General features: G+C 33.1%; 1 protein-coding gene and 1 non-coding gene across 2 annotated transcripts; one reads left to right on the forward strand and one right to left on the reverse strand.

The window, feature by feature from the left end:
- The first annotated feature begins 7509 nt into the window (after positions 1 to 7509).
- LOC134238045 (trafficking protein particle complex subunit 9-like) lies at positions 7510 to 26377 on the forward strand. The gene is made up of 23 exons (XM_062720179.1): positions 7510 to 7725; positions 12942 to 13055; positions 13879 to 14785; positions 15102 to 15247; positions 15466 to 15734; positions 15897 to 15965; positions 16323 to 16394; positions 16883 to 17084; positions 17306 to 17399; positions 17657 to 17833; positions 18146 to 18291; positions 18553 to 18638; positions 18847 to 18973; positions 19262 to 19472; positions 19875 to 19921; positions 20013 to 20164; positions 20511 to 20653; positions 20866 to 20976; positions 21112 to 21250; positions 21446 to 21539; positions 21631 to 21795; positions 25176 to 25195; positions 25501 to 26377. The coding sequence occupies exons 1-23, from the start codon at positions 7677 to 7679 to the stop codon at positions 25657 to 25659; spliced, it is 3699 nt and encodes a 1232-aa protein (XP_062576163.1). The 5' UTR covers positions 7510 to 7676; the 3' UTR covers positions 25660 to 26377.
- Trnam-cau (transfer RNA methionine (anticodon CAU)) lies at positions 13272 to 13343 on the reverse strand. Its single transcript has one exon. It is a non-coding gene; the product is annotated as a tRNA-Met (tRNA).
- Positions 26378 to 27173: the final 796 nt, after the last annotated feature.

A 27173-nucleotide genomic window follows, 5' to 3' on the forward strand; every position in this document is an offset into this window, starting at 1 on the left:
GGCGTTGACCAAAAAATTTCTAATATCAGGGGGACGCTTTGACCAATATTTGGGGGCGGAATTTTTTCTATAAAAATATGTTGGGGGCGCTTTGACCAAAATTAGGGGCGCTTTGACTAAAATCAAGGGACGCTTTGACCAATATTTGGGGGCGGTATTTTTTCTCTAAAAATATGTTAGGGGGGCGCTTTGACCAAAATCAGGGGCGCTTTGACTAAAATCAGGGGACGCTTTGACCAATATTTGGGGGCGGTATTTTTTCTATAAAAATGTTAGGGGGCGCTTTGACCAAAATCAGGGGGCGCTTTGATTAAAATCAGGGGACGCTTTGACTAAAATTAGGGAACGCTTTGACCGGGACGTTTTTATTAGGGGGCGCTTTGACTGGCTCCCCGCTTTGACCGGGACGGTTTTATTAGGGGGCGCTTTGACTGGATTTCGGATTTACCCAGGGTTGTATTCCATAACCTTTTGGCCTTCGATGTCAGGGTACATGGAATAAAACCCAGGGTAAATTCCAGTACGCCCTTGATTGCACCTGGATAACAATAATACTGTCAACTCCTAGGGAGGTAGCTGTTGAAGCTTCATGAAATCTTTAAATAGTATGTGTAATAATTACATCATGTAGATTTAATATTATTGCTCCTATCTTCATTTGGACTACCTGTTTTCCTTTCTTTTTTAATTGAATTATTATAAAAGTTGTTTTTGTTTTACTTGTAATATCTATAAAAATATATAAAAGTTCTAAATTTTCTTAGAAATAATGTTACATATACACTGACCATTGTAAAGATTTTTTTTTCAATATGAACTTAATTTGAATGAATCAGGTGCTTGTGTATATCTGGTTATGTCCCCTGACATGTAGCTAAATTATGCAAATGTTTCTGTTAATAAGCAGGCATAATATATATGTAATGAGTTATCACAGATCTAATGTATGTAGAGTAACTCTTTTATAGAGGGAATGTGTACTTTTTTGTAAAAAGGATGTCCCAATTTAATTCTCAGGCTTAGAAAATAAATGTTGGTTGACAAATAAAATGAAATGAAGTTTGTTGATACTCTCTGTTTTAAATATGAATGATACTTGAGGATGTTTAGTTATTAGCTGCATAACTGTAGCTCTCAAAAAAAAATTAATAAACCTGCGGGTCAGGTTTATTCTGCATCTGGTGCCCTTTTGATGTCTTTTATTTTCTGTCATTTGTTAACATTTAAACATTTTCAGCTTCTTTTCTGAATCATTTTCAGCCAATTTCAGCATAAAGCATCCATAGGGGAACCAAAAATATGAATTTTATGGTCCCTGCAACTTGGGCCTGAGGGTGAGGCTAAAACTGCATTTTCATCTTTTTCTCAAGAACCACTGGGCAAATTTCAACCAAACTCGGCACAGAGTATCCTTGGGTAAAGGGAATTCAAACCTCTCATAGATTCAAATTTGCTCAAATCAAGATCCTTAGGGGAAGGGTGGGGTCACAATTTGGGATCAAATTTTTACGATCCCTGCCCCTTGGGTCTGAGGGTCAGGCTAAAACTTTTCACATTTTCATCTTTTTCTCAAGAATCATGGGGCAAATTTCAACCAAACTTGGCACAGAGTATCCTTGGGTAAAGGGGATGCAATCCTCTTGTAGATTCAAATTTGTTCAAATCAATGTCTGTAGGGGTAGGGTGGGATCACAATTTGGGATCAAATTTTTACAACGTAATATGTAAGAAAAAATCTCAAGAACAACCAAGTTATTTGCTATATCAGTATGGAGGCATCCTCTAGAAATATAAAATTCACCCCCCCCCCTAAACTTTTCAATATTAGACTGATTTGTGCTTTTTCCCAGCCAATGTGCCTAGGTGAGCAATATGCCTCATGGGCTCCTTGTCATAGTCCATGCATATGAACAAGAACTTGGTTTCAAAATTTTGAATTGCGGCCACAGTGTCGTGAAAACAGGTTGAAACATGATTGTCTCCCTTCTTCCAAGGAAAACCGTTTAAAAAATCTCATAGAAATAATTTGCTTCAAATCGAAATATTTTCTACTATTTCAAAATGTGTAAATACTTCAGATGGTGGTATAATGAGCAGAGATCGTATTATAACATGTGAAAATTAATTGGCAGATCAAGCACGAATAAATGGATAATTAGTCAACAATGTCATTCTAGTCATGTTAACATTGCCCTTGAAAGTTTTTAAGATTTATGAGATCTTGTGACGCGGAATTACATAATTAAAATGATAAACATGTATGTCACTTTAACTCATAAACGGGATTATAATGCTGCCATTTGATGTTTTTGTGCAGTTTGTTTTAGCTCATTATACCCCCCGCTTGAAAAGCGAGAGGGTATATAGTAATCGTTAATTCTGTACGTCTGTCCGTCCGTCCGTCCGTCTGTTACGCTTTGGGGTTTGATGCAACTCCTCTCATACCACTGAATGAAATTTAATGAAACTTTCACAGAATCTTTATCACATATTGCCATTGTGCACCTCCTATTTTACTTTTTGATCTGACATATATTTTGGATTTTCCAGAGCAAAACATGGACACTGCCATTTTATTCATATGGGAGGCGGGGGGTATCATTTAGTGAGCTCATTGCTCAAGGTACCTCTAGAAAACTACAAAACTACAAAACAGAAATGTTTATGTTTTATAATAAAAGATAAACAACATTTCCAAACCCGAAACAAACTTTTTGGTCTGGATGGGAAGAAGAAGGAGTAGAACAAGTAGCTGTGTGAGACTGATCGACATGGGATGCTTACTCCTCCGTGGCACACGATCCCACCTGTGATAATTATGTAGAAGTCCATGTTTGCGAAGTTGTTTCAACTTTTGTTTCGACTTTTGAGCTTAATTTTTCTGTTTGTTTTCTTCATATTTCATTGCAATTAAATACATTCTCGTACATGTTACAAATGTCATTTCGTCATTTTCCGAGTTTGCTAGGAAGGGAGTTTCAGAAGTTAGGGGGTGGTGTGGGGTGAGGAACTTTACTCTGTAAATTAAATAACTTTTATTAGAGGGGGTCAAGAATCTTCCCCGGTCCCTTTCCTAGATCCTTGCATGAATAGAGCACATACAAAGGAAATGAAAAGGTAGAAAAAGAAAAATCAAATTTTGCTTGTTGCATTCATGAAGCATATTTTAAAATTTCTTCTGAGCGGAAAAGGCTTGTCACGTTTTTGGAATTTTTTTTTTTAATTTTTATTATTTATTTTATTGGGGGGGGGGGGGGGGGGGGGGGGGGGGGGGGGGGGGGGGGGGGGGGGGGGGGGGGCAATAGAAAACTCATCGTTTGCTGATCATTAATGTATGATGATATGTTTCTAAATTTAACGATGTGACAATAAACGGGTGTTTTTCACAATTATTTCCAGGTCTGCACACATTAACTTGTTGTCAATTAATAATAGGACTGTCAAACCAACCATGATTTATAAAGATAAGTCTGGTGTCCTCATGAAAATAAATAATGAGCATTTAATGGGATAATCAAAAACGATCTAATGTGCAGAGAATATACTGACTATGCTTTTAACCTTCGAAAAAGACGACAAACGTTTGATTTAGAACAATTTGAAACGTGACTTAAGTTAAAATGTTGAGATACATGTATATGATTTTTTATCTAAATTTAGAAAAACTAGGAACTATTATGATTTTTTTTTAAACGGTCAAAAAATCTTGAAGTTAACTTAACCCAAAGAAGATATGGTCTGGGATCAAGAAAACCAAGATTTCGAATAAAAATAAGATGTGTTTGTGAAACACTGATGCCCCCGTATGGCAACATAGCGAAGGTTAAGCTTTCTCAAATGCAGATCAAATATGTTGGTACCTAAAGTAAGGCTTTTTCACAAGAAATACAAATGAGAAATATCAAAAGGCTATGACCAAGGTTAGCGTTTCAAAGGTAGGACAAACTCCGGTTCAAGGTCAAAGGGTCAAGGTTGTTGATAAGGAAATCTCCGAGGTCAAGGTCAAAAGATCAAAGTTGTTGGTACTCAGTGGAAGGTCTTGCAACAAAAAATATATATTTGAAGTATAAAATCCTGGTGTCTAATGTTCAAAAGATATGGCCGAAGTAAAAGTTGGAACTTTTCTGTAAAAGTGGGTCAAACTCCAAGGTCAGGGACAAAAGGTCAAATTTGGTGGTACCCAAAGAAAAGTCTTGTCACAAGGAACACACATGTGAAATATGAAAGTCATAGCTCCACTAAATCAAAAGTTATGGACAAGGTTAAAGGGTAAATTTTTTTGTAACTTTCACTAGGACACAAACAGACATACTGAAAGACAGACAGCTAGAAACACAGTCAAGGTTAAAGGGTTTTTTTGCTGACAAACAGACATACAAACAGCTAGACAGACAGACGGACACGACAAAAACTATATACCCCTGAAACTTCGTTTACGGGGGCATAAAAAAGATGTGTTTTTGAAACACTGATGCCCCCGTATGACAACATAGCGAAGATAAAATTTTCTTAAATGTAAATTAAATATGTTGGTACCCAAAGTAAGGTCTTCTTTATAAAAATACAATTGTGAAATATGAAAGCCCTAGCATAACCTGTTCAAAAGTTATGGCCAAGGATAAGTTTTAGAAAGAAAGGTCAAACTTAAGGGTCAAAGGGTCAAGGTTGTTGGTTTTTAACGAGAAGTCTTGTCACAAGGATTACATATGTGAAGTATGAAAGACCTAGCCTTAACCTTTCAAAAGTTATGGCCATGGTTAAAGTTTTTAAAAATTAGGTTAAATTCCAAGGTCAAAGGGTTAAAGTTCTTGGTATCCAAATCCAATGAAAGGTCTTTTCACAAGGATTAAATATGTGAAGTGTGAAAACCATAGTTTTAACCCTTCAAAAGTTATGGTCAATAGTAAGTTAATCTCCACGATCAAGGACAAAGGTACATTTCTTGGTATCCAATGAAAGTTCTTCTCTCAAGGAAAACATATGTAAAGTATGGCCGAGGTTAAAGTTCTGTTTAAAGTACCTAGGTCAAACTCAAAGGTCAAGGTCAAAGTATCATAATTATTATTATTCATTGAAAGGGTCATGTCACAAAAAATACATATGCAAAGTATGAAAGTTCCAGTATCTACCGTTCAAAAGCTATGGCCAAAGAAAGAGTTAAAAAATTTTTTGTAAAAGTGTGTCAAACTCCAAGGTAAACGGTCAAATTTGGTGGTACCTAAAGAAAGGTATTGTCACAAGGAATACATGTGTGAATTATAGAAAGTCATATATAGTTCCACTAAATCAAAATACATGTAATGCGTAATGTTATAAATTGTTTTTGCGGACAAACAGACAAACAGGAGGACGGACACGACAAAAACTATATACCCTCGAATCTATGCTTAAGGGCATAAAAATTCTCTAGAGTATATTTTCTTACACCAGTAACTTGATTCTTAGGTCAAAGGTCAAGCTCCTACATTGAGAGTAATTTGATTCCTAACTCAAAGTTCAAGGTCATCAAATGAGTAGGTACACCCTCATACTCAATATCATATAAAGGTTTACAATTACTGTGTGCTTCAAAAAGTGAATCAAAATTACGCAGTTCGTCAAAACGGAAATAGCAAGAGAATTTGTCAGACTGTTAAACAAATGCCTACACTATCTATTAAATTAAATAAGGTAAGCTAATTAGTGCATATATCATATTATGCTGCAAGTTAAATACTATATAGGGCACGTTAAGGGAATAATTTAAAGAATAATTAACCAACAATGTCATAAACTGGTCATGTTAACATTGGCCTTGAGGGTTTTATTCATAAATATCAGTTCTTATTACACGATATTGAAATGAAAAAAAGTGTTTTATATAAATTGTCAGTAAAAGAAAATACACCAAGCAGAATTAAATTAGTGGTTGTTTATGGAAAGAACGTATTTAATTAAATGGAGAAATTTATTTAGTTTTTGTTTAAATTTTCGGCGATCCTGAATAATAAACAGCAAAACAGACATTTTGAATTCCACATCCTGACAGGTTTTCCGCTCTTTAAAGTACTGCCCTAGGGATATTACGAAAATAGTTATTTTTGACTTTTGGGGGGGAAAAGCCTTTTTAGTTTTTTAAGACTTGAATGTACGACTGGGCCACATGCAATAAAACTTATTCTCCTTTTATGTCTTATAGACATTAGGACTTCCACATAAACGATGTATTTCTGTAACTTATTATAATGAGCAATTAATAAGCAATAAAGTTGATGATCAAAAGCAATTAAATATGCAAAAAAAATCAATTAAATGGTTGAATAAAAAGTCTATCAATTTACACGTGATTTGTTTATAATTACTGTCATAAGATATTGTAAGAATGTCCTTGAATTCAGACAAGTCGAAAAACAATACAAGCAAGAATAAATATGACTAAAATCAAAACAGAATACATACAAAAATATGAACCATATAGACAACAACTTTGAACCAAGTGCAGAAAAAAAAAACAATACAGGCAAAAAGTCAAGACCCAACACAGTCAAGGACAACCTTGAACTGAGCCAACGACCAACAAAGGCAAGAACAACTGTGAACCTAGTCCGGACCCAATACAGCGAATGAGAACTACCCAGTACCAACCAAAGCAAGAACCAACATAAGGAAGAATAACTATGAACTTAGTCATGAAAATAAAAATATAGGTAAAACGATTATAAACAATGTAAAAATACAACAGAGGCAAGAACAGCTATCTGAACCTAGACTAAATACAACTTATACAGGAAAATCTGCACATAGTCCAAAATTACACAAGCAAAATCATCTATGAACAAAGTCAGTAACAACACGTACTACAAAAAAGTATGGACCAAGTCAGGAAACGATTCAGACAACTAAAGAACTAGAACTGAATCTAGTCAAAAAATCCACAAGCATGAACAACTGTAGACACGATATCACAAAATAGGCAACCAAAAAAAGATTTGTGAGCTGGGCATACCCTCTGACTGGAAACTCCAAGGGTGGCATTAGGTGTCCAGGAGAAGTAAGCGACCCCTGTCGACCTGTTACGTCCTCCATGAGTCCTATATATTGATAAGGAAGAAGGTATATACCGTACATAAAAGTATAAAAACAAAGGCCTAACAAATTATGTAAAATGCTAGTTGTCATAACAATATGACCCAGTGGTGGGGGGCATGTCAAGTGGGCTGGTAGTTTTTGTGTGTGGAACGATTACTTTTTTTCTCTAAATTAAATGCATGTATATTGGATACAAATCTTTCACTCTTATGCATAATAATTAATCGTTTACATGAATATTACAGAATTTGATTGCACATTTCCTCAACTAATTATTATATAATCGAATTACGCAGCCTATCAAAATGAAATATAACTTTGACAAGCAAAGGATGTTTAACTTATAAAAATGTAAATAAAACAAGATTTAAAATTCTAATAAGTAATTCTAACGTTCTGACAATCTATGAGAGGGTGCTATTCTTGTGCTTGCACGTGACCGTATGATTTGATGTTTCTATATTAGTAATGTAGTACATTATCGTTCAGTATAATGCAAGTACACACTGCAATACAGTTGGAGCTAATAATTCATATACTAGTAATTAATGTAATCAATCTAGATACTGATTTTCTGCACACAGGACCAATGATAACCGAATTTGACAATGACTTGTGATTTTGTATCGGAATACAACTTATTAAAAAGATCAACAGGTATATTTTATTTTTTCTTTTAATTTATGAAGTAAATTATTGGTAATATGATTATTATTAAGTTTTAGATTCTCCATAGATATGTTCGTATTTTCTTAAAGAAAGAAACGTGTAATTAATATACAGGTAGAAATAAAAATGAAAGAAAGTAAACGTTTAACATAGGGATGAACTAATTCTCCATTATAGTTATGTTTTTTAACAACAAAAACTATGTTTATGAGGATACGGTTGTAGCTTTGCAGAAAATACATATACATGCAGTAACCAGCGTAAAGAGTTAATTTGAATTTATTTCTCCAATGATTGTAATATCATTCACTGAATAACAAAAAACAATATTCAGAAATTCTTTTTCGTTTTGATTTGGCTTGCTTCTTACCATGCAGTTGCATACACATGTATATGTTTAAAACAAAAACAATGTCTTGCCATTCATTTTTTTTTTTTGCCTGAAAAGTCCTTATTAACTTCAGGTGTGCTCTTGAATGTTTTTGCATATATGACTGTTCGCTGTTACTTGTCGCAACTGTCATTAAGTGCCAAGAAAGAATATGAAATATGACCGATAATGCACTATGCATTTTTTTTCATGACAGCAATACTCCCGACTAATGACAGCGCATTTATTGAGAAAATATCTAGCTAACTGATTTTATGATTTAATTTATAACCAATCCGTCTGTCTGCACCTTAGAGTTCATCAGGTCAAATTTCAAGATTAAAAGGCAAAATAATTAGTCTGATATACGAGATGCAACTTGATTGAATTTTAGCCTTCAGGCTCATTATTTCAAACGAAGTGTAAACATGGAAAATGTAATAAATCTATAATAGTACACAGTTTGTAATTTTTTTCGGTTACATGAAAAGTATGTTTTCTTTCATGCAATAAGGCCATTCTTTAGTATTATAAACTTGTGGTTTTAAAGTCTAGAATACGTGTTTAAAATTACCAATGAACTAAATGTGGTTCATTACTGATGAACTAAAAGTCATGAAGCCTTGTTCATATGATCCGTACATCTCCTTTGATGTCACACTTATACTGAACCTTGAATAATTTAGCTCACCAGAGGAAGTGATTCTCATTTTCTCAACAATCACTTTGGTAATAAACAATGTACATGTATATATCTATTTTTTGGTTTAGGTTCTGAAAATTTATATTGATGCTAACAAAAATGTCACTAAACTCTCAATGTTCTTTAAATATGTCATTTTTAAATACTTTATATGGGGTAAACATCCAGGAAATGCAAATGAAAACATCTACTATGCATTTTCCAATTCAAATTTGATCAACAAACACATTTTAGAAATAAAAAGCATTGTTATCCAGGCTTTTGAAGAAATTGCACAATTTTTATACGTATGATTAGTTTCTTCTACTAAGGTATTTACTTTGATCATTTTACAATGCATAGTGTATGAAAAATTTCCTATCATTGCAAAACACCTTTAATCACTTCTAATTTCATATTTTGGCAATAAAAATTATTGCATAGATTTATATTTAAAGATTAAATAATTTTAAAATACTTTTATTCCTTTAGATACTTTTTAAATCAAATTATAAATTAAAGAGTTATCCTTTCTGGCTGAGGATTGTAGTACCTTAACTCTACTTTAACGCTTACTGTACATAAATTTTATACGCATATGGTAATGATTCAAAATACCGTAGGGGTTTTAAGTTTTGATTTGAAAATTCTTAAACTTTGCAGTTTTTTTCATATAATGCATAATTTTATCTATTTTATCAATTTTTTTGTTGAAGTCTATATCATGAAGTCTTATGGGGGACACTCCGGTCATTTAAACGTAATGGGATTTTCAATCATTGTTTTATTTCCTCTCACTTTTGGTGTCATTAACCAAAGCATGTTAACACACTCTGTGGTGACGAGCCACAGATTGCCTTTTTGGTTTAAGTTGTGTAGATGGAAATGTATACAGGTATGTAACATACTAGTAGTCATTTATTAGTGGTATTTGACGATTCGGCCATCAATTTAGCTGATATTAACAGAATAACTGTTTTATATCGTGCCATGGAGTTGATCTTACATGTTTACGGTGGTATTTCTGTATCCCTTTAGTGTAACTCTCAGTGTGTACCGTCCTGCGTTTCTCCCCCTCCCCCCCCCCCCTCCAACCCCCATAAAGACCTCTCCCCCATTGTTTTCTATCACAGCTTACATTTCTGATCAGGTTGTTAAATGTGAACGAAGAATATTAATCAGGAATTATATATTTGAGCACACATTTTTGAATGCTTTGTCAAAGCCCCATGAACACAATAAAAAATACATGTATATAAAAATAGACAACATTTATATGTTAATTTAGCAGAACATCTGTCAGATTTTAACATTCATGATGAAAAATAATATCCTAACACAAAAGAATTAATTTAAATGAACGTACTTTTCCAAAATTATTAAATAGATTAACTGTCTTTGAAGTTTTGACATGATATCTAATTTAGAAATATGAATTGATATATAATACATTTTATACTTGTATTTATTTATTAACTCTCTCTCTCTCTCTCTCTCTCTCTCTCTCTCTCTCTCTCTCTCTCTCTCTCTCTCTCTCTCTCTCTCTCTCTCTCTCTCTCTCTCTCTCTCTCTCTCTCTCTGCATGTAATGGAGTATAAATTCTAAAATCATGATTATTGATAAACTTGTCAATATTAATACATGTAATTATTGAAAAGAGTATACATATGTGCCCTTTGCCCAATTACTGCTGACATACACGGATCTAGAACGGGAAAGGGGTTGTCTGGATCTCCCTGGAATGCGTGGAGTTAAATGTATATTTTTCACTTTGGGTATTATATATGTATTACATGGACTAACCAACATAAACAGCAATTAAATCTATAACAAAGAAACGGACTATTCGTCATGTCTTCTGTTTATATACATGTGTAGCGACAACATCAATATAAAAAGTACTTCCCAAGCTTTACTGACGGCCTGCATTATTCGTTGCATATATACATGCAAGAACGTACATGTATGTAGGTGGAGGACGCCTACCTTTTTTGGTCATTTGAACAAAGGTCAAGGTCGAATATTAAGAAATTTTATAAAACATAACAAATTTCTTTGATGCAGTATATAACTTAGATTTTCATAAGCTAAGAAAATGTTTATTTCTATATGAATGGATGCATGGCAGGAGGGATGTAGAAGAAGACATTTGAAGCTTTTGAAAGCATTTGATCAAAGGTGAAGGTCGTGCAGAGAATTGACACTAGTGCTGTAATATTTTTATAATCATTAAATCATCATGTCATATATTTACTTAGCTGCAGAACTGTAGCTCTCCGAAAAATATTTTGACAGACCTGAGAGCTACTGTGCCACCCACTGAAAAAACTGCATATTTATTGCGCACAAAAATTTGCGCTTGGATCTGTATTAATTATTCCAAATTCTTTACTCAATTGCAAAATAGTTGGATTTCAAACAATTCCTTACTTCTCTATCAAGTACTCTCATAGTTTACAACTGCACGAAGCACTTTAGACTGAAATATCTTGCAAACCAAAAAATGGCAGTATAAATAGATGAAATTTTCGATGATCTCAATTTCAGGGCCAGGAGGGCTACTTAGCTGCAGATCTGTAGCTCTCCGAAAAAAAAATATATTGATAGACCGGTCTATCAATATATTTTTTCGGAGAGCTACAGACCTGCAGCTAGAGGGCTACTAACATCAATTATAAGAAATGTTTTGTTGTGGAAACAGTGAAAGAATATGTTAGGAACACATGGTTAGTAATATTTTGAGATGACGGTTTAAAAAACATGGAGAAATAAATGGAGAAACAGCGCAAATTTTTGTGCGCAATAAATATACATGTACAGTTTTTTCAATGGGTGGCACTGTAGCTCTCCAGTCTGTCAATATTTTTTTTTCGGAGAGCTACAGTTCTGCAGCTAATATTTACTAGATATAGATGGAGAATTTGCAAAGAAAGTCACTGTCTTGATCAAAGGTCAGAAATCATGCCTTTTTATGCAGGAAATTAATATGTGAAACACGTTGGTTTTGTCTCTTGAATAGAAAAATCAAGTATAATGCTCTAAAATTTTAAGGGTAAATGCAGAGACTGTGGCATTTATAACAAATTTCAACTTACCTGAAAAAAAAATACAAGCAAGCAAAATAAAGAGAGAGAGACTTGTCTAAATTCGAAAATCCTATTTCGTGGGGTGGGGAGGGGGGTTGTGGGTAAACTTTATTACTATACATTACCCTTATTTGACTACTCTGCAAGAAAAAAATGGGGGGGGGGCAGCCTTTCAATGTACATTTTCAATAGTAAAATTTTATGTGTGCAAATAAAATCGGGCAGACACCCTGCACCCCTCCCCCCGATGCCAAGTCCCTGAATTCTAAATATTTCCAAATGAAAACTTTGTAAGCACTACGAATTTTACAATTTTCACAGGAAAGAATCTTTTAAGTGGTTAGAACTTGTTTTCAGTCCTTTTTATAGCTACTAAATATTTTCAGTTCTAATTGAAAATGTTCATGTTGTGCAAAGCCTAGATTTAGGCTAAGGTCGGAAAAATAAAAAAAAAGTTTAGTTAAGTCTTTCATATTAGACATGTTCTGTATGATTTTGGTAGTTTCCCCATGTAATTTCTCGTCACGTTCGCAGTTGAATAAAATGTAAATATGTGCATGCACAAGTAACGAACTATATACGGGATTAATTTTTAAGAAAAAATATTTGTGTCATGTGGCATAAATATATACAAAGTATACATTCCAGCTGTCTAGTTATTCAAATATATTAAAGAAATAAACAATTGTCCTAGTTTTCTTCGCCCTTAATTTTTTCTGTATAAAAAACAACAAGTTCTAGCAATATCGTTACTGACCGAATGTTAACATGTACAGTATGTGATTTATAGAATATAAAGTGACACAATTGTTTGATATTTATTGAGAAAATATCACTAAAACCGATTCTTTTTTTTTGGAAAAGCATATCGACTGAGAAGCCGAGTGGGTATTCCACGAAACAAAATTATTAAATTGCATTCTCCCAGCACCCAATCCCATCCCCATCCCCGATATTCTTACATACCACATATATTAATTTTAAAAAGGTAATTTAATGTCAGCGTTATGTGATCCTGTGATTATGTTATGTTTTATCTATTCTTTTTTTTTGGTTGTAATTTTAGTGGGCTATAGGAGCGAGTACGTGTACGACCATGTAGCCTTGATAAAACTACTTATGCCAGCTCTACAGTCGCAGAAAGGATACTTTCATGAAAAATATGAGATTCAAAAACACAGTAAGTAATGCCAGCTAGGGACCCCTATACTATTATATATGAGTATATAGGTCCTTGGTAGTGCTTTTTAGCATAAAATGTTGCTTGTTCATGGAATTTGAGATTTTAAAATATATTTAAAAAAATATTTTGAAATTATAAATGCTTTTCAGTATTACGTGTTGCTTGTTCATGGTATCTGTGATATAAAAAAAATACACGGAGAAAAAAAAGATTTAGCAGAGCGTGGTTTCGATCCACGGACCTCTGGGTTATGGGCCCAGCACGCTTCCACTGCGCCACTCTGCTACATGAAAAACGATGTATTCTAATATGTACATATTCATAACCCGGAAGCCATTCTTGCGAGAAGTCACGAGACTTCATTCATTTCATTTTACGCTGAGGCCCACTTAGAGGATGTAAAAGTATCATAATAATGTCGTATTCTGCCTTAAAAAGCATATTTTATCAACATCTAATCAATTTGAAACATTTCCTGTGAAGGAATTACTGTATTTAATTGATTTGTGAAAGGTAACTTGATTAAAATGAACGTATTTGTAGTAGGAATGTTTACACTTTGCCATTACTGTCATTTCGAATTATCTCGCATTCGTGTACATGTTTTCTACATCAGTTGTGAACCTGTTCTTGGGTATTTATAATCGCATAAAATATCAAATAATTGTAAATAATTCTGAAAGTTTTAAAGCATAAAGATATTACAGTTGAATAAAGGTGATTTATTTAGTCTGTGAACAGGAGTGAGAAATATGAAAGGGGTGTTGACATGTATTGAAATATATGAAAGCTATCATCTCATAATTTATATCTGTTACAGGAGCTATGAGTGTGATTGATTATGGACAGACAGCAGAAGACCACCAGAGTTTGCTGGTTTTGGTGAAACACACAGGACTGACATTATCTCAACAAAAGTTCAGGAAAATATGGGAGAGGATCCAAAAATTAAGTTCTGTGGGCATTCCAGGACAGAAACGAAATGCCTGGGTTCGATACAAACAGAACTACCCTAAGGAGAACAATGATTGGGGTGATTATCAAGCTCACAGGAAGGCATTAGGACTGATCTCAGTCGGAGAGTGTAGTACAAATGAGGAGTTTGAAGAATTATTTGAGAGTTATAGAAATGTCAAAGAAGACTACGCAAATACATTGTTTAATTCTCGCCTCATTGTATTTGGCATGAATAGAAATGGGACTCCTCTGAGTGAAGAAACAGAGGACGATGAAACGAAGTCAGACCGGGTATCTCCAGGGAGGGCGGATAGTGAAGACAGCGGGGTCACGTCAGATATCAGTCCCTCAGAGAATGTCACAGAGCCCTACAAGCCTGCCCTCACAGAGACTAAGAGTGATCCCTCAAGCTCAAGTACAAAAAACAGTGAAGGCAAAATCACTTTTATGAGTAAGAAACCAGTGAAAAAACAAGAAAGCAGTCCACTTTTCCAAAGTTCTCCAATTTCAACTCCACCTGGAACCCCTGTCTTCCGTAGACCACACAGTAATAGTTTCACTAAAGACAGCACTGGTGCAGAAGTCATATTCTTTCCTAGTATTCTTGATAGTCAGGACTTAGAAGAAAAGTTAAAAGAATTTGTTGTGTCTTTATTCTTTGTGTTAGAGGGTAAACGTCTGGATCGGTCATTTGAACGCCATGACAGAATTCAGCTCTTATGTGCACCATTTGAAAGGAAGGACTACATTGGATTAGATACAGACACTAAGTATGCTTAGTTTTCAAATTTTTCTACTTATCAAAAATATTAACATTTTGTCTAACACATTTTATATTTGATAATATTCAACACACATTTTATATAACACATTCTAAGCTAAATTTTTTTTTTTACATTTTCATTTTTTTGAGAAATATTAAAGTACAATATTTATAGTCACAGTGTAAGGATACCTTTACTTTATAAATGAACAAACTTGCTTTGTAAACTGTTAACAAGAGAAAAACTGTTTAGAAATTAATAGACTTTTATGGACCAAATGCTTTAAATGTAATTTTATCTTCTTTGTTTTGGTTATTGTCAGGTCTTTTAGAAAGAAGTGTCAAGGAAGATTACGGAAGCACCTTGCTGATTTGTGTTTACAAGCTGGAATTCCAGGGGAAGCAATCCTCCATTATGAAACTGCCATAGATATTTTACGTCCAGTCAATGATACACTGTGGATAGGAGGTTTGTTCATGGTTGATGTGTTTACATCATTCTTTGTAGCTGTTTTTACGTAGTTCAAAAAAGTAAAAGTTTGTGGAACAATTTAATATTTTAAAGGAGAATCATCAGATGTTCTGAATAAAACTGAAATTTTCAAATTGGTCTCATTGAAAGAAACCTTTTGGAGAAAAATTTTGTGATGAAAAATGTGATGTTTTTTGTATTTATTTAAATTTTAGCTTGTTACGAGGGTCTTGCATCGGCTGCAGTAGTCATTAACTACCCGAAATCAGTGGCACTTTCTGGACTACGTAGAAATGTCTATTCACTCTCGGCAAAGAGGGGCTCTTCCATGCTGAATGAAGCCAAACTGAGGACTGGTAGTTTAAACAACAAAACCAACGGAAGTTATGGAACAGAGAGTGTGCCTGAGAATTTGTCTAAAGTAGCACCTGACCCGACTGACATCATAGAAAAATACAGGGAAGCTCTGATTAATTATAGCAAAGTGAGTTTTATGGAATTTTTTCAGAGACAGTCATTTAAATAACTGACTTTATCTTTATTGCTGACATAATAGAGTGATAATAATAGATATATTTGTTTTGATTTTAATGCAGAACTTGTTGAACAGTGATATCAATTACTTTTTTCCCTCATCTTTTGAAAGTTCAAAGGTGCAGCGGTGATTGAAATAGAACTCAGCTTGAAAGCCTGTAGAGTCCTGACCATGCAAGGGGTAAGAGAAAATTTTGTGTAAAGTCACAGGAAAGCAAGAAAAAAATATCAAAATTTAAATATAATTACCTATACTTGTACATGTATATGTAGATATTATTTGAGCAAAAGTTTGATTACTCTTCTTATCAAAATTTGTCTTTTGTGTGTATTTTAGTGTAATGTTAGTTTTTTCAGAACCATAATTAATTCCATCATACTTGCTAAACATAACAAAATCATGTCAGTTAAATGATTTTCATTTCTCAGACAGAGCAATATGACAGAGGTTTGTTGTGGCCCAGTGATGTATTGTTTATGCATTATGTTTGGAAAGAACTCGCTATTTGTTAATAGTCAGAATGGTATTTCTTTTCAGAAACATCTGCAAGCTTCCTCTTTCCTGCAGAATGTCATCTACATCAACTACAATGTCAGCGAAGAGGATAAGGTAAATGTTGTACTCATGCATTAGACATATTTAGAGATACATTTTCTACAAAAAATTCTGTGAATGGTAAATCTATTACCATACAAGTAGAAATTTTAAGTAGAAATTTTAGCGAGGATCGCTAAAATTACATATCGCTAAAAATTTATTGCGTTTTATTTGTAATAGGTTCTTTAGTGAACATTTTAAAATCGCTAAAATTAAATCTCGCTAAAAATAAAATACCAGTTTTTAAGGACAAATCACTAAATTTGCCTCTCGCTAAAATTTCCACTTATACGGTATTAATTAGATAAGCATAACAATTTACTTCTCAAGGTAATTGAATGTTTACTTACAGAAACTTGTAGCTATGTTACTGAGTAAAAAAAAAATTACATCTAAAAATTTATTAAGTTGAACGAAAATTTTTAAAATGGTGTAAATTAAATTCATTGTACATGTACTTCCAAAGTATCAAATTCATTCTCATAAACTTTTATTTACAGATACTTAGGTATTGCACTCTTTCCGAGCTGTATTCCGATATTGGATTTCATCGAAAAGCGGCATTCTTCAAGCGGATAGCTGCCATGCAGTGTGTGTCTTCCCCTCAGGCCACACAGCAGAACTGGGGTCAGTGTTATAACCTCCTAGTCCAAGTCCTGGAGGGGTACAATATACACCACAGTCCAAAAGACAAACATATTGGTAAGTAAGCTGTCGTGGAAAATTTGTTCTCAGACTCTTTTTGACATGTCAGATTTATTAAGATGACTTGACATTTGTTTCTTTGAATTTTTTATATGTTTAATGCTTTAATTACAAAGAAATAGTTCTTGGAAAATAAGGAAAAAAAGATTTACTAAATGTGTAAACTTCTGTAAAAATGGATTGAATATGATGACAGTTTTGTTCTGTTTATATTGCAGGTTCTGACACCGGGTGGCCTGTACTGCAGTCAAGAGTGCTCAATGAACTCATTTTTTCTGCTCGTAAGATGGGTAAAATACCACTTGCAATCAGGTTGGTTGATTTCAGTATTAAAATATATTAATTTTCTTATATAAAATTTTGATTTGATTTACATTAACAGTTAGAAATTTCTTTTCTTGAACTCATCTGGAACTGAGATATATATACATGAAGCTAATTTGAAATGTTTGACATACATCATGAAATGTTTTACTCAGAAATAGCTATTAAACAGTTATGCTTTACAGCACTAAATCATACATTACATGAGTGTAATATACAGTGTAGTTATCAATTTTGTATTTCAGACACACCACCTTTATGATACAGTCATTACACCAGTTCCTGTCACTCTCTGAGAGGAAGGACATCTGCCGGACTCTGGAGCAGCTGACCGCTCAGTCGGACGGGAATTGTCAGTCACTGGCTCTGGACAATGGCATGATCCTCCCCCCTGTACCATTCACCAGTATACCCTACGTAAAGTAAGTGGTTTTATCAAACTCACAAGTACACTGTGATACACATTTTCCTTTCTCAGTTTTCAGTGTTTTTCTTGTCTTTTGAGGAAAAGGAGTGAATTACTTATGAATTTTGCCAAACTTTTGCAATTTCTCCTCTCTTGAAAATCACAGATATTGGTTGCCTGCAAAATGAAAATTGTTGTGCTGACTGGTTCATGTGTAACATGTGAATTTTGAATTTGCTATTGATGTACACAAAAACATAACACCTCAAAAATTATTCAAGATATAACACCTGTGTTGATAGAAGTTTCATTGCCATCCTTTTTTCAGGTCTTTCAAACTTATAAGATTGCGGCCTCACCTGGAACCAGTCAAATTAAAGAAACTGGGAGAATCAGCTTCAAATACAGGGCCATTTATATTTACACCTTTAAATCTAGGAAAACAGAGAGATACAGAAGATGAGGGAATGATGGGTAATTACTAGTGAACCATATAAAGTATATGCATGTCTCTGCCAGCATATGCTTATCAAGTTTTATAAGATACATGATGACTATCAAGTTTTCCCCACACATTTCCAACCCCAACCCCTCCCTCCAAAATAATAAAGTGGGGGCTAAAAGTGGAAGCATTATGTTATAAACACTTAATTTTCTTCTTTTGTAAGTCTGTACAGCAATTTTTTTAATTGTTTGGTGTTTGTTAACTCTGTGGGTACAATGAATTCCTTTTAGATTTTTGTCTGGTGGCCCGTGATTTGTGTGAAGTGCAATTACAAGTTTACAACCCTTTACCAGATGAATTGAAAGTGAATCAAATGGCAAGTATTGAGTTCAAATCAACATTCATAAGAGATGAAATTTGCAAAATGAGTTTATTATAAAAAATTGTGATATCAGTTAAAATTACAAAGTAAACTTATCTTTAAAAACTTTTTTTGAAGGGTATGTAGAATGTGTATTGAAAAAAAAACACACTGTGAAGCTAAAGAGGCTGAATTTTATAAATTGTTGTGTTATCTTTGTCAGGGTTTAATGGTAGAAGGAGTAGAAATCGAGCCTTACCCCTGTAATCCCTCCATACCCGCGGAGACGGGGCCTTATCTAGTCAAGTTATTATGGAGGCCCAAGACTGCAGGAGATCTGGACATTACAGGTAAGTATCTAGGAATCTCTATGCACTTGTATAGCCACAAAAGGTATAATGGTTTTGAAGTTTGTGTATGGAATTAAAGATGCAAATGGCTTTCTTGATAAAAATGAGTCATCACAAAAAATTTTGAGTGGATTTACTGTTATTAAAATGGAGTTTTCCAAATAATTGGGTGATTTATAGTATGTCAAAATATTTTAAAATTTGTTGTACCATTATTATAATACTGAAAAAGTTCAAACAAACAATTAAGTATTTTATATTTGTGCTTACATTTTACTTGTTTGACAGGTTACTTTACTAGTGTCATGGGAGTAAAAAGTCATTGTAAACTGAAAGACTTGCCACAAATCAATTTGGAGAAAATCACGGTCAAAGTGATTCCTCAACTGCCTCAGGTCCAACTGACAACATCGCTACCCAAGGCAGACAACTTCCTGTCTGGGAATGACAGCGAATACGTTGTTACCAGTGGAACAACAACCCTGTTTGCTGGACAGAGGTATGAAAAATCAGTAATCTTTTGTTTGATGAAAAGTTGAGCTAATGAATATTCATGAACATAGTAGGAAAATTTAACACTTGGTGTTTTATGAAAGTTTTGAGAAACTTGCATGCAATTTGAAAGTTTAAGATATACCTGTATACATGTAATTTGATTAGTTTTGACTAAGACTAAAATCCCCCCCCCCCCCACTCTGCAACAAATATCTATGGTACAAAAAACGTATTTTATTATGACATTGAATTAATATTATATGATTAAGCTGCAAGTAATTATTTAGAAAAAAATTGTAAAATAAAAATATAGAGAGGTGAAATAATCTTGTGTTCAAGAATTGTAATATCATAAGGATTCAATTGACAAAGAAACTGTTGATTTTTTAATGACACCCTATGCCAGGTCTATAGACTTAAAAGATTTGTTACCAAGAAAGCCATCAAATACAGGTGAATTGAATACATGAATTGTATCTTGCCGTGATACATACATGTATTTGTTTTGGAAATTCAAAAAACATGACTTTAATATTTTTTGCAGAATTTTTAACCCAAATGTTTGAGTGGAGTATGGAAAACATCCAATCTCAGCTTCCATTACAACCCAACAGTGTCATGTGTTTCACATTGTGCATAAATGGAGTGTCTGATTTCATGTCTCACACTGCAAACCATGAAACTGCTGAGCCACAGGTAACCATGTCACTGTCTAGCTGTCCACCTATCTATCTGTAAATTCCTTATTTTTAGTAATTCACATGAAAAATGTCAAATCGCTCAAAAAATATGATAATTAATCACATATAATTTGATACACAATTATGTACACAGAAAATATAGAAAAAAATATGAATAATTATCATGTGAAAGTACTTCTATATACAGTATTACAAGAAATTTCTTATTACATTAGGCCAAAGACTGGCAAATTGAATAGTGGTCCTTTTTTTAAGAATTGAGAATTATTATGCAGTGTAAAACATGTAATTTCTTATTTTTATTGTCCTGTGTATATTTATAAAATATTATGATTTTGCAGTGTGTGGAGTGCTTGTTACGGATTGAGTATAGTGGAGGCCCAGGATTACAGGACAGTTACTGTCGACAGTGTGCCGTCAATTTGTCTGTAGATATTTGTCCATCTGTGATAATACAAGCTTGGGATGCAATTCCAGCAGAAAGGTAACATTCAGTTACATTTTATTATGCATTTAATTAGGGATAAGGCAGTTCTTGTAATTACATGTACAGTGTACAGAAGTTTTATGCTTTCTTCATCTTATACTCGGAAAAGATGTTCCTGTTTTTAAAATGTTTTTTTTAACTGTTGTAAGACAGAATATGTTGTTTTTCACGTCGTAGTTAATATTGTTGGTGCCCATCATTGTTTGTAGGCCTGACCACTGTTATCTAGTCTTTGACCTGCTGAATGCCTCAGACACTGATCTCTCTGTTCAACATTCCACACAGTCATCTACTCATATCTTGCCAGGACACACAGAAAGGTACAGGTCTTTATCATTTGTTAATTGTGCTCGGGTTTCTTGTAGGCACAGAGACATTATATTTCATTTGTCTGTCTAAACATGTTTGTATAAAGTGAATTTTAATGTATTTGTTTTAAATTTATATTGTTGTAGAATTGCTGTTGAAATAGAGAGATGTGAATTTCCATCATTACCGGACAACGTTCATCTTAGAAACCATGTTAGACAAGGCCCAATAGCCAATCATTATAGTACTTATTTAAACCAGTTTGTTGACATCCGATGGCAAATGGTATCCTTTTCAACAACACACTTTAGAAGAAAGGGAGAAATTCATTCTCAAACAAACTCTTAATTAATTTTCTTCTTGATGAATTCAATTTGGTATTAAGTTGTGAATGTTTATAATCAGTATCCTCATTTTTACAAGAAATTTGTCCTTTTTTGTGCGATGAACTAGCAACATTTTTCTTTAACTGCTACATAGCCTTCTTTAAAAACCGGTGGCAAGGTTTCTATAGATCATATAGAATGGTCTGAGGAGCAACTGAATCAAATTCAGATTTCACCAATTGTATGGGGTAAGTTTTCCAAGTACAATGAATATAATCAATAAAATTATTTGTTCTGGTTAATTAAATGTGTAATTACTGTGTGACTCATTTATTGCAGAAGTAAAGCTAAATGGTGCATTTTTCCCGCTGAAGGAGTCATTAGATTTGTCTGTGATGGATTGCCTTGATGTGGTGGCAAGAGTAACCATTAACGAAGGTATGTTATACTTCATAATTAATACATTGACTTATACCTGTATCTCTCTCAAATTTATTCATAGAAGTGATGCAATAGTGATGCAAAGTTTATAACAATGAAAGAGTTATGAAAATTTTCATTGGAAACTCATTTTGTATTCATCAAAGCATCTTAAGTGTGGGAAAATTCAGGTTTGTTCAAATCTTGGCCTCTGAAAATGGGATGGGACGTATTTCACAGCCCCAAAAAAATTTAAGATTATATGGAGAAAACATCGGTGCAATTTTTCTGAACATTAACCTAGTTGTTTGTATGCTGGTCGGAGGAAGCATTGTGTACGTCTTCTTATTTTCCAGTTTACGTGTGCCGAAATTCACACCTTTTTCAATTTTTATGCATACCTCATATAACATAATATTATGGCAGAGCAAATCATTGTTAGACTCGGGTGAATGTTAATTGTTTAATGTTCAGCTTGGGTAATTTGAATGGTAAATGAATTATTTTTTTGTGAAATTTTAAACCGTTTATTTTTCAGAGGAATCTATAACAAAACTTAAACATTTTATTTAAAATAAGGTAACTGAATGACAATAAATAATATACACATTGGATTCAATTTAACTTAAAAATTGTGGTAAAAATGCATTCAACATGAATCAATCAAACTTACGACATGCACGACTATTGCATCAGCCGTAATATGGATGCATAGGTTACGTTTGTTTTAAAAATGCCCAATTTCATCTAAATTTTGGTTTGAAAATGAATTAAAAATTAATGATGAATGATTATGAAATAAAAAAGATGTAAATTGAAATAATTTAAAAAATATATGCATTAATTTTTTTCCGTATCTCGGAAGTCGACTTTGCACCGTTCCGGTTCGGAGTTTACAACGCGCATTTCTGTTAACCAATTAGTTGAAATATATGGCTAAATTTATGGCACCTTGACATGAGGCAGGATATAACTTTATATTTAGTGAAATGAGAAGCTTTTGACAGGGTATGGATAAAAATGAAAGCATTTCATAACATTTGTGAATAACTTCTTAGATTTTCTAATAAATGTAGAGGGATAGCTGAAACAAACGAGCTACAGTCTAATTGAAGACATAGTTATAGGCACCTGTAGGTACACGTCCGTTCAATTTAGGTCTTTGGTTTTGTTATATATAAATGATACGTAGTCTCAAGATATATCTCGTAATATCTCGACATTTTCCGACTGTCCCGTCGATGTCGAGATACCGAAGTTTACCTGTACATTGATTTATACCTGTATCTCTCTCAAATTTATGCATAGAAGTGATGCAAAGTTTATAACAATGAAAGAGTTATGAAAATTTTCATTGGAAACCCTTTTTGTATTCATCAAAGCATCTTAATTAAGTTTTGGCAAATTCAGGTTTGTTCAAATCTTGGCCTCTGGAAATGGGATGGGACTAGAATAAGTTCAAAAAATTTTAGGAATAAAAAGGTGAAAGTATATCTTTTAAAAATCTTCAGAATAGTAACAGGGCTATAGTGACTGAAGTAAACATTGTGTATCTTGGGCTTCTTAATAAAAATTTATTTTGCCTTTATAAATCAATTTGAGAATATCCTGATGTTGTATGCCCCGCCATGAATATGGCCGAGGCATATAGTGTTTGTCATGTCCGTCTTCCAGAATTTTACTGGGCTTCCGTTGTCCTTCCTTCACACTTTGTGTTTGTCTGGTGAAGCTCAGTGGGAAAGAAACTATCCAAGAGAAAAACACAAACTTCAATTGATGTATAAAATGATTAATGGTTCTGCACCTGATTATTTGTATGATTTTTTCAACCTTGTTTTCCTGTTCACCTTTGACCTTGACCTCACTTTTAATAAATTAGTGTATACCAGTTTGTAAAACAATTCAAGATAGTTTTATCAAACTTAACATGTTGATACATACTGATGAGAGCTAAAAAACTCTCCATTTTTGACCTTGATCTTTAAAGCCTTTGCCTTGACCTAATAAACCTTTTCTTTAACTTTGTTTAGCTCAGTTTTAAAGATACCTTGCATTGTCAGTTGAAACAATGCTGATACATCTTAAGAGACATTTAAAAAATCATTTTTTATCAGATATTCAATCACTTGTCAAAAGTGTGGATTTCAGTTTTAAAGATACCCTTCAACATTATTTTATCAACTGCCCATATGTGATAATGTTGAAAGAGAACATATTGGTAAAAAAATCAACAATTTTGACCTTGATCTTTCCTTTGACCTTATCAAACAAATTGTAAAATATTTTCATATGTACAAGAATTTATTAAATCTTCTAAAAGACTAAATTAGGGACACTGTTAGGCCAGGTAAAATTAATCGAGAGCTAATTTGCTAAAAAATGCATCAACATGTCTGACCTTTTTTATAATTGTTAATTTATATATAGGCCTAAGTATTTCATATGCAAAACAATGATGAAGCAGTTCAACTGCATCAACATTTTTCATTACCTTAATGCAAATATGACCTAGATTTACTTCTTATCAAATTCTTTTAAATATTTAAAGAAAATTTTTGCTTTAAAAGTTAGATATTTATTGTTAATTAACAAATTATCAAGTACACATTTACGGCACACTTTGAACTTTGAGGTGGGGATCACAATAAATTGTGTATGCGTGACTTCTTATTTTGCAGAATCTATAAAAATGTTCTAATAATTATTCTACTGAAAATTTTTTACCTTCTCTTGACCTGTCTACGATTTGAGATTGACCTCAATTTATCAAATCACACAGTGTAATTCGTTATATATCACTTGAAACCATTTGTCATAATTTTTCGTCTTATGTTTTACATACTTATAGTAAGGAATCTCTCTGCATCACTTTTGGCAGTGATGGTATTCTATATGTGTTTCATACAAATTATTTTTTGTTGCATTATTAATATACTGACAAATTATCTTTTTTACACATTTAAACTGCTGTTATTTATTTTTCGCAATGTCTTCACATGGCGTTTTTGCTATAAATAGCGACACGCATACTTAATATAAATGTATGGCATATAGTGACAGTTTGACCCAAATTCTTACTGAATAAATTGTTCCCCTGGATTTACGAGACAGTACTGTACAAATGGTAACATTACAGTCTAAAATACATGAAAATACCCAAAAATCAAAATAAAAAACATCGGGGCGGGACAGTCATTTTGAGTGGACACATTTCTAAAGATTAATTTTATATGGCCTTATATTAAATATTCTATTAAATGCATAATTTTTTTTTCAAATATTTGTATTAGACTCAGGTAAATGTTATGCATGTTAGGGGGTTGTCATTTTTTTGAATAATAATATTGATTTTTGATTGTAAAATTTTATTTTTCATTATAATTTTATTGATTATAACAGAATGTTATGTATTATGTCCCACTAATTTGATCTGTGACCAATGTTACTGTGGAGGGAGTACATAGGCATTGCCTTCTATGAAACGGTAAATATTATGTTTAAGGGGCCTTAAACCTTCATGTAATATCTCAAAACACACAGTTATTGACTGGGTATGAGGGCAACATACAATATGTTTGACCTGAAATTGAAAATGTTGCCTCAGGCCAAGGGCAAAGAAGATGAGTGTCAAAAAGTTTGGTTCATTGCACTCAAGTGACTAATAAGACCCATGGGCCTCATTTCAACATGCTTCTAGAAAATCTGCAGACACAGCAATACCTTTTAAAATTATTTTTTTTAAATTTACTGTATAATCGATAATCTATTTGCTTTTTTACATTTACTTAGGTGAAGGACGGCCAAGACTTGTTGATTAATCCCTCTTTCCTTATTCACTGTGAAGGAAAATACACAGTAGACATTAAATGTATAGTGATATCATCTGCTGAGGAAAACCCAGAACAAACATTTCATTATCATCCAGTACAACTTGATGTGACACCTTGAATATTCCAAAATATGATTTCATTCATTATTTAATTCAGAGGGTTTATTTAAAATTTCTCTCAGGAAAATTATTAAACCAAGAATGTTGTGAGAGGTTAGTATTTTCAACAGATGTAAAATTAATTTTAATTGAATTTGTTGTTTTAGCTCTACAAGTCCAATACTAGAAGAGCAATATTCATTGGTAAAATGTTTGCTGTCCTTTCAATATTGCCAGTCTGTCTCTCTGTAATAATTTTTTATGAATGTTACTCTTTCTTAAATGGTAATGTGATTTCACGACTTGTCTAAAAAAAAATCTTCATTTCTATTTAAGAAAACTATGATATCATTGCTGATTTTTTGTAAATTAAGCCTAAAACTTAAAATGTTTTCAGAGAAGAAAAACATATGCATCACAAATCTGACTGCATCCTCTAGTCAATAGAGCAACAGTTTCTCCAGAGACTTGGTTTTTTAAGCATTATGCCATGAATTGATCACTGACATTGGCAAGTTAATTCATTTGAGACAGTACTGGATATTTCATTTTTTTTTCATAATTTGGTGCTCAAACATTTTTAAATCATTATTGTAAGCTCATTTTTTCACTTTAATTGTGGGCAATGTTTTACAGTTGGCTGTGATTATAAAAGGCATTTTATCCTCAGTCATGCAAATGTGTTGTTATATTTAGCAATTATTGCTTGTTATTTATCTAATAAATAATACACCAAAACATATATTTTGGCTTGTTTTGTAAATGTTTTATGTTCCAAGGATTCTAGAAAAATTTATAAGGGAAAGTATATCCATTAACAATGATGCTTTTAGAGAGAGTTGGTTCCATTTTAGTTAAGGCTGAGCAAGCAGCATGTATACATGTGTAGAAAGTCATGTACTGTAAAACAAACACCTGGGATGGCAAACTTTCCTTATGAAGTAATATCCACTAATCACCTGTTAATGGTGTTTATCTCTCCCAACTTATTTGCTACTCTAGAGCTTTCTCGGAGTACAATCAATATTCAATGAGAGGCATGCTACTCACATACAAGTTGATTTTACAGGGATATCAACAACCTTGTTTAATGTTGGCATTTTGTAAATTTTATGTAAACATCTTTATAATGACCTTGTTAGCAAATACACCCTGTCATTGGGTTGTATTTTGACTGATTTGTTTCATACCAATTGTTAGGCCTTTTGTTTTTACACTAAACTGACTAAGGGAAGTTCCATCTACCTGAACAACACAAAGGGCTCATGTCGGGTATGACCATTCAACAGGGGTTACTTACTCCTCCTTGGCACCTGATTCCATCTCTGACCTTTGCCCTCTTGAGACCAGTGTGATAAGGGCAAAATTACAACAGAATAAAATTTACCTCTATACAGCATTTGAAGTCCAGAGTCATATCAGGAACAAGATTTAAAGGTATAAACTAAATGAAGAAGAGGGCTGGGTTAAATTGTACTTGCTTTTATTTGCTTAGTTTCAAATCCCTAGGAAAACTGTTAGACTATTTTTTTTT

Source organism: Saccostrea cucullata, unplaced genomic scaffold (assembly GCF_032062105.1).
Source record: "Saccostrea cucullata isolate Sc308-1 unplaced genomic scaffold, CSIRO_AGI_Scuc_v1 ctg40, whole genome shotgun sequence".
NCBI classification, from domain to species: Eukaryota; Metazoa; Mollusca; class Bivalvia; order Ostreida; family Ostreidae; genus Saccostrea; species Saccostrea cuccullata.

Excerpts from the sequence above, each read along its gene's own strand:
- LOC134238045 (XM_062720179.1), top strand. The coding sequence starts at position 7,677 with ATGACTTGTGATTTTGTATCGGAATACAACTTATTAAAAAGATCAACA. Across the intron at positions 20,977-21,111 it reads TTGCCAGGACACACAGAAAG|AATTGCTGTTGAAATAGAGA; the intron begins GTACAGGTCTTT and ends ATATTGTTGTAG. Across the intron at positions 21,251-21,445 it reads TTGACATCCGATGGCAAATG|CCTTCTTTAAAAACCGGTGG; the intron begins GTATCCTTTTCA and ends ACTGCTACATAG.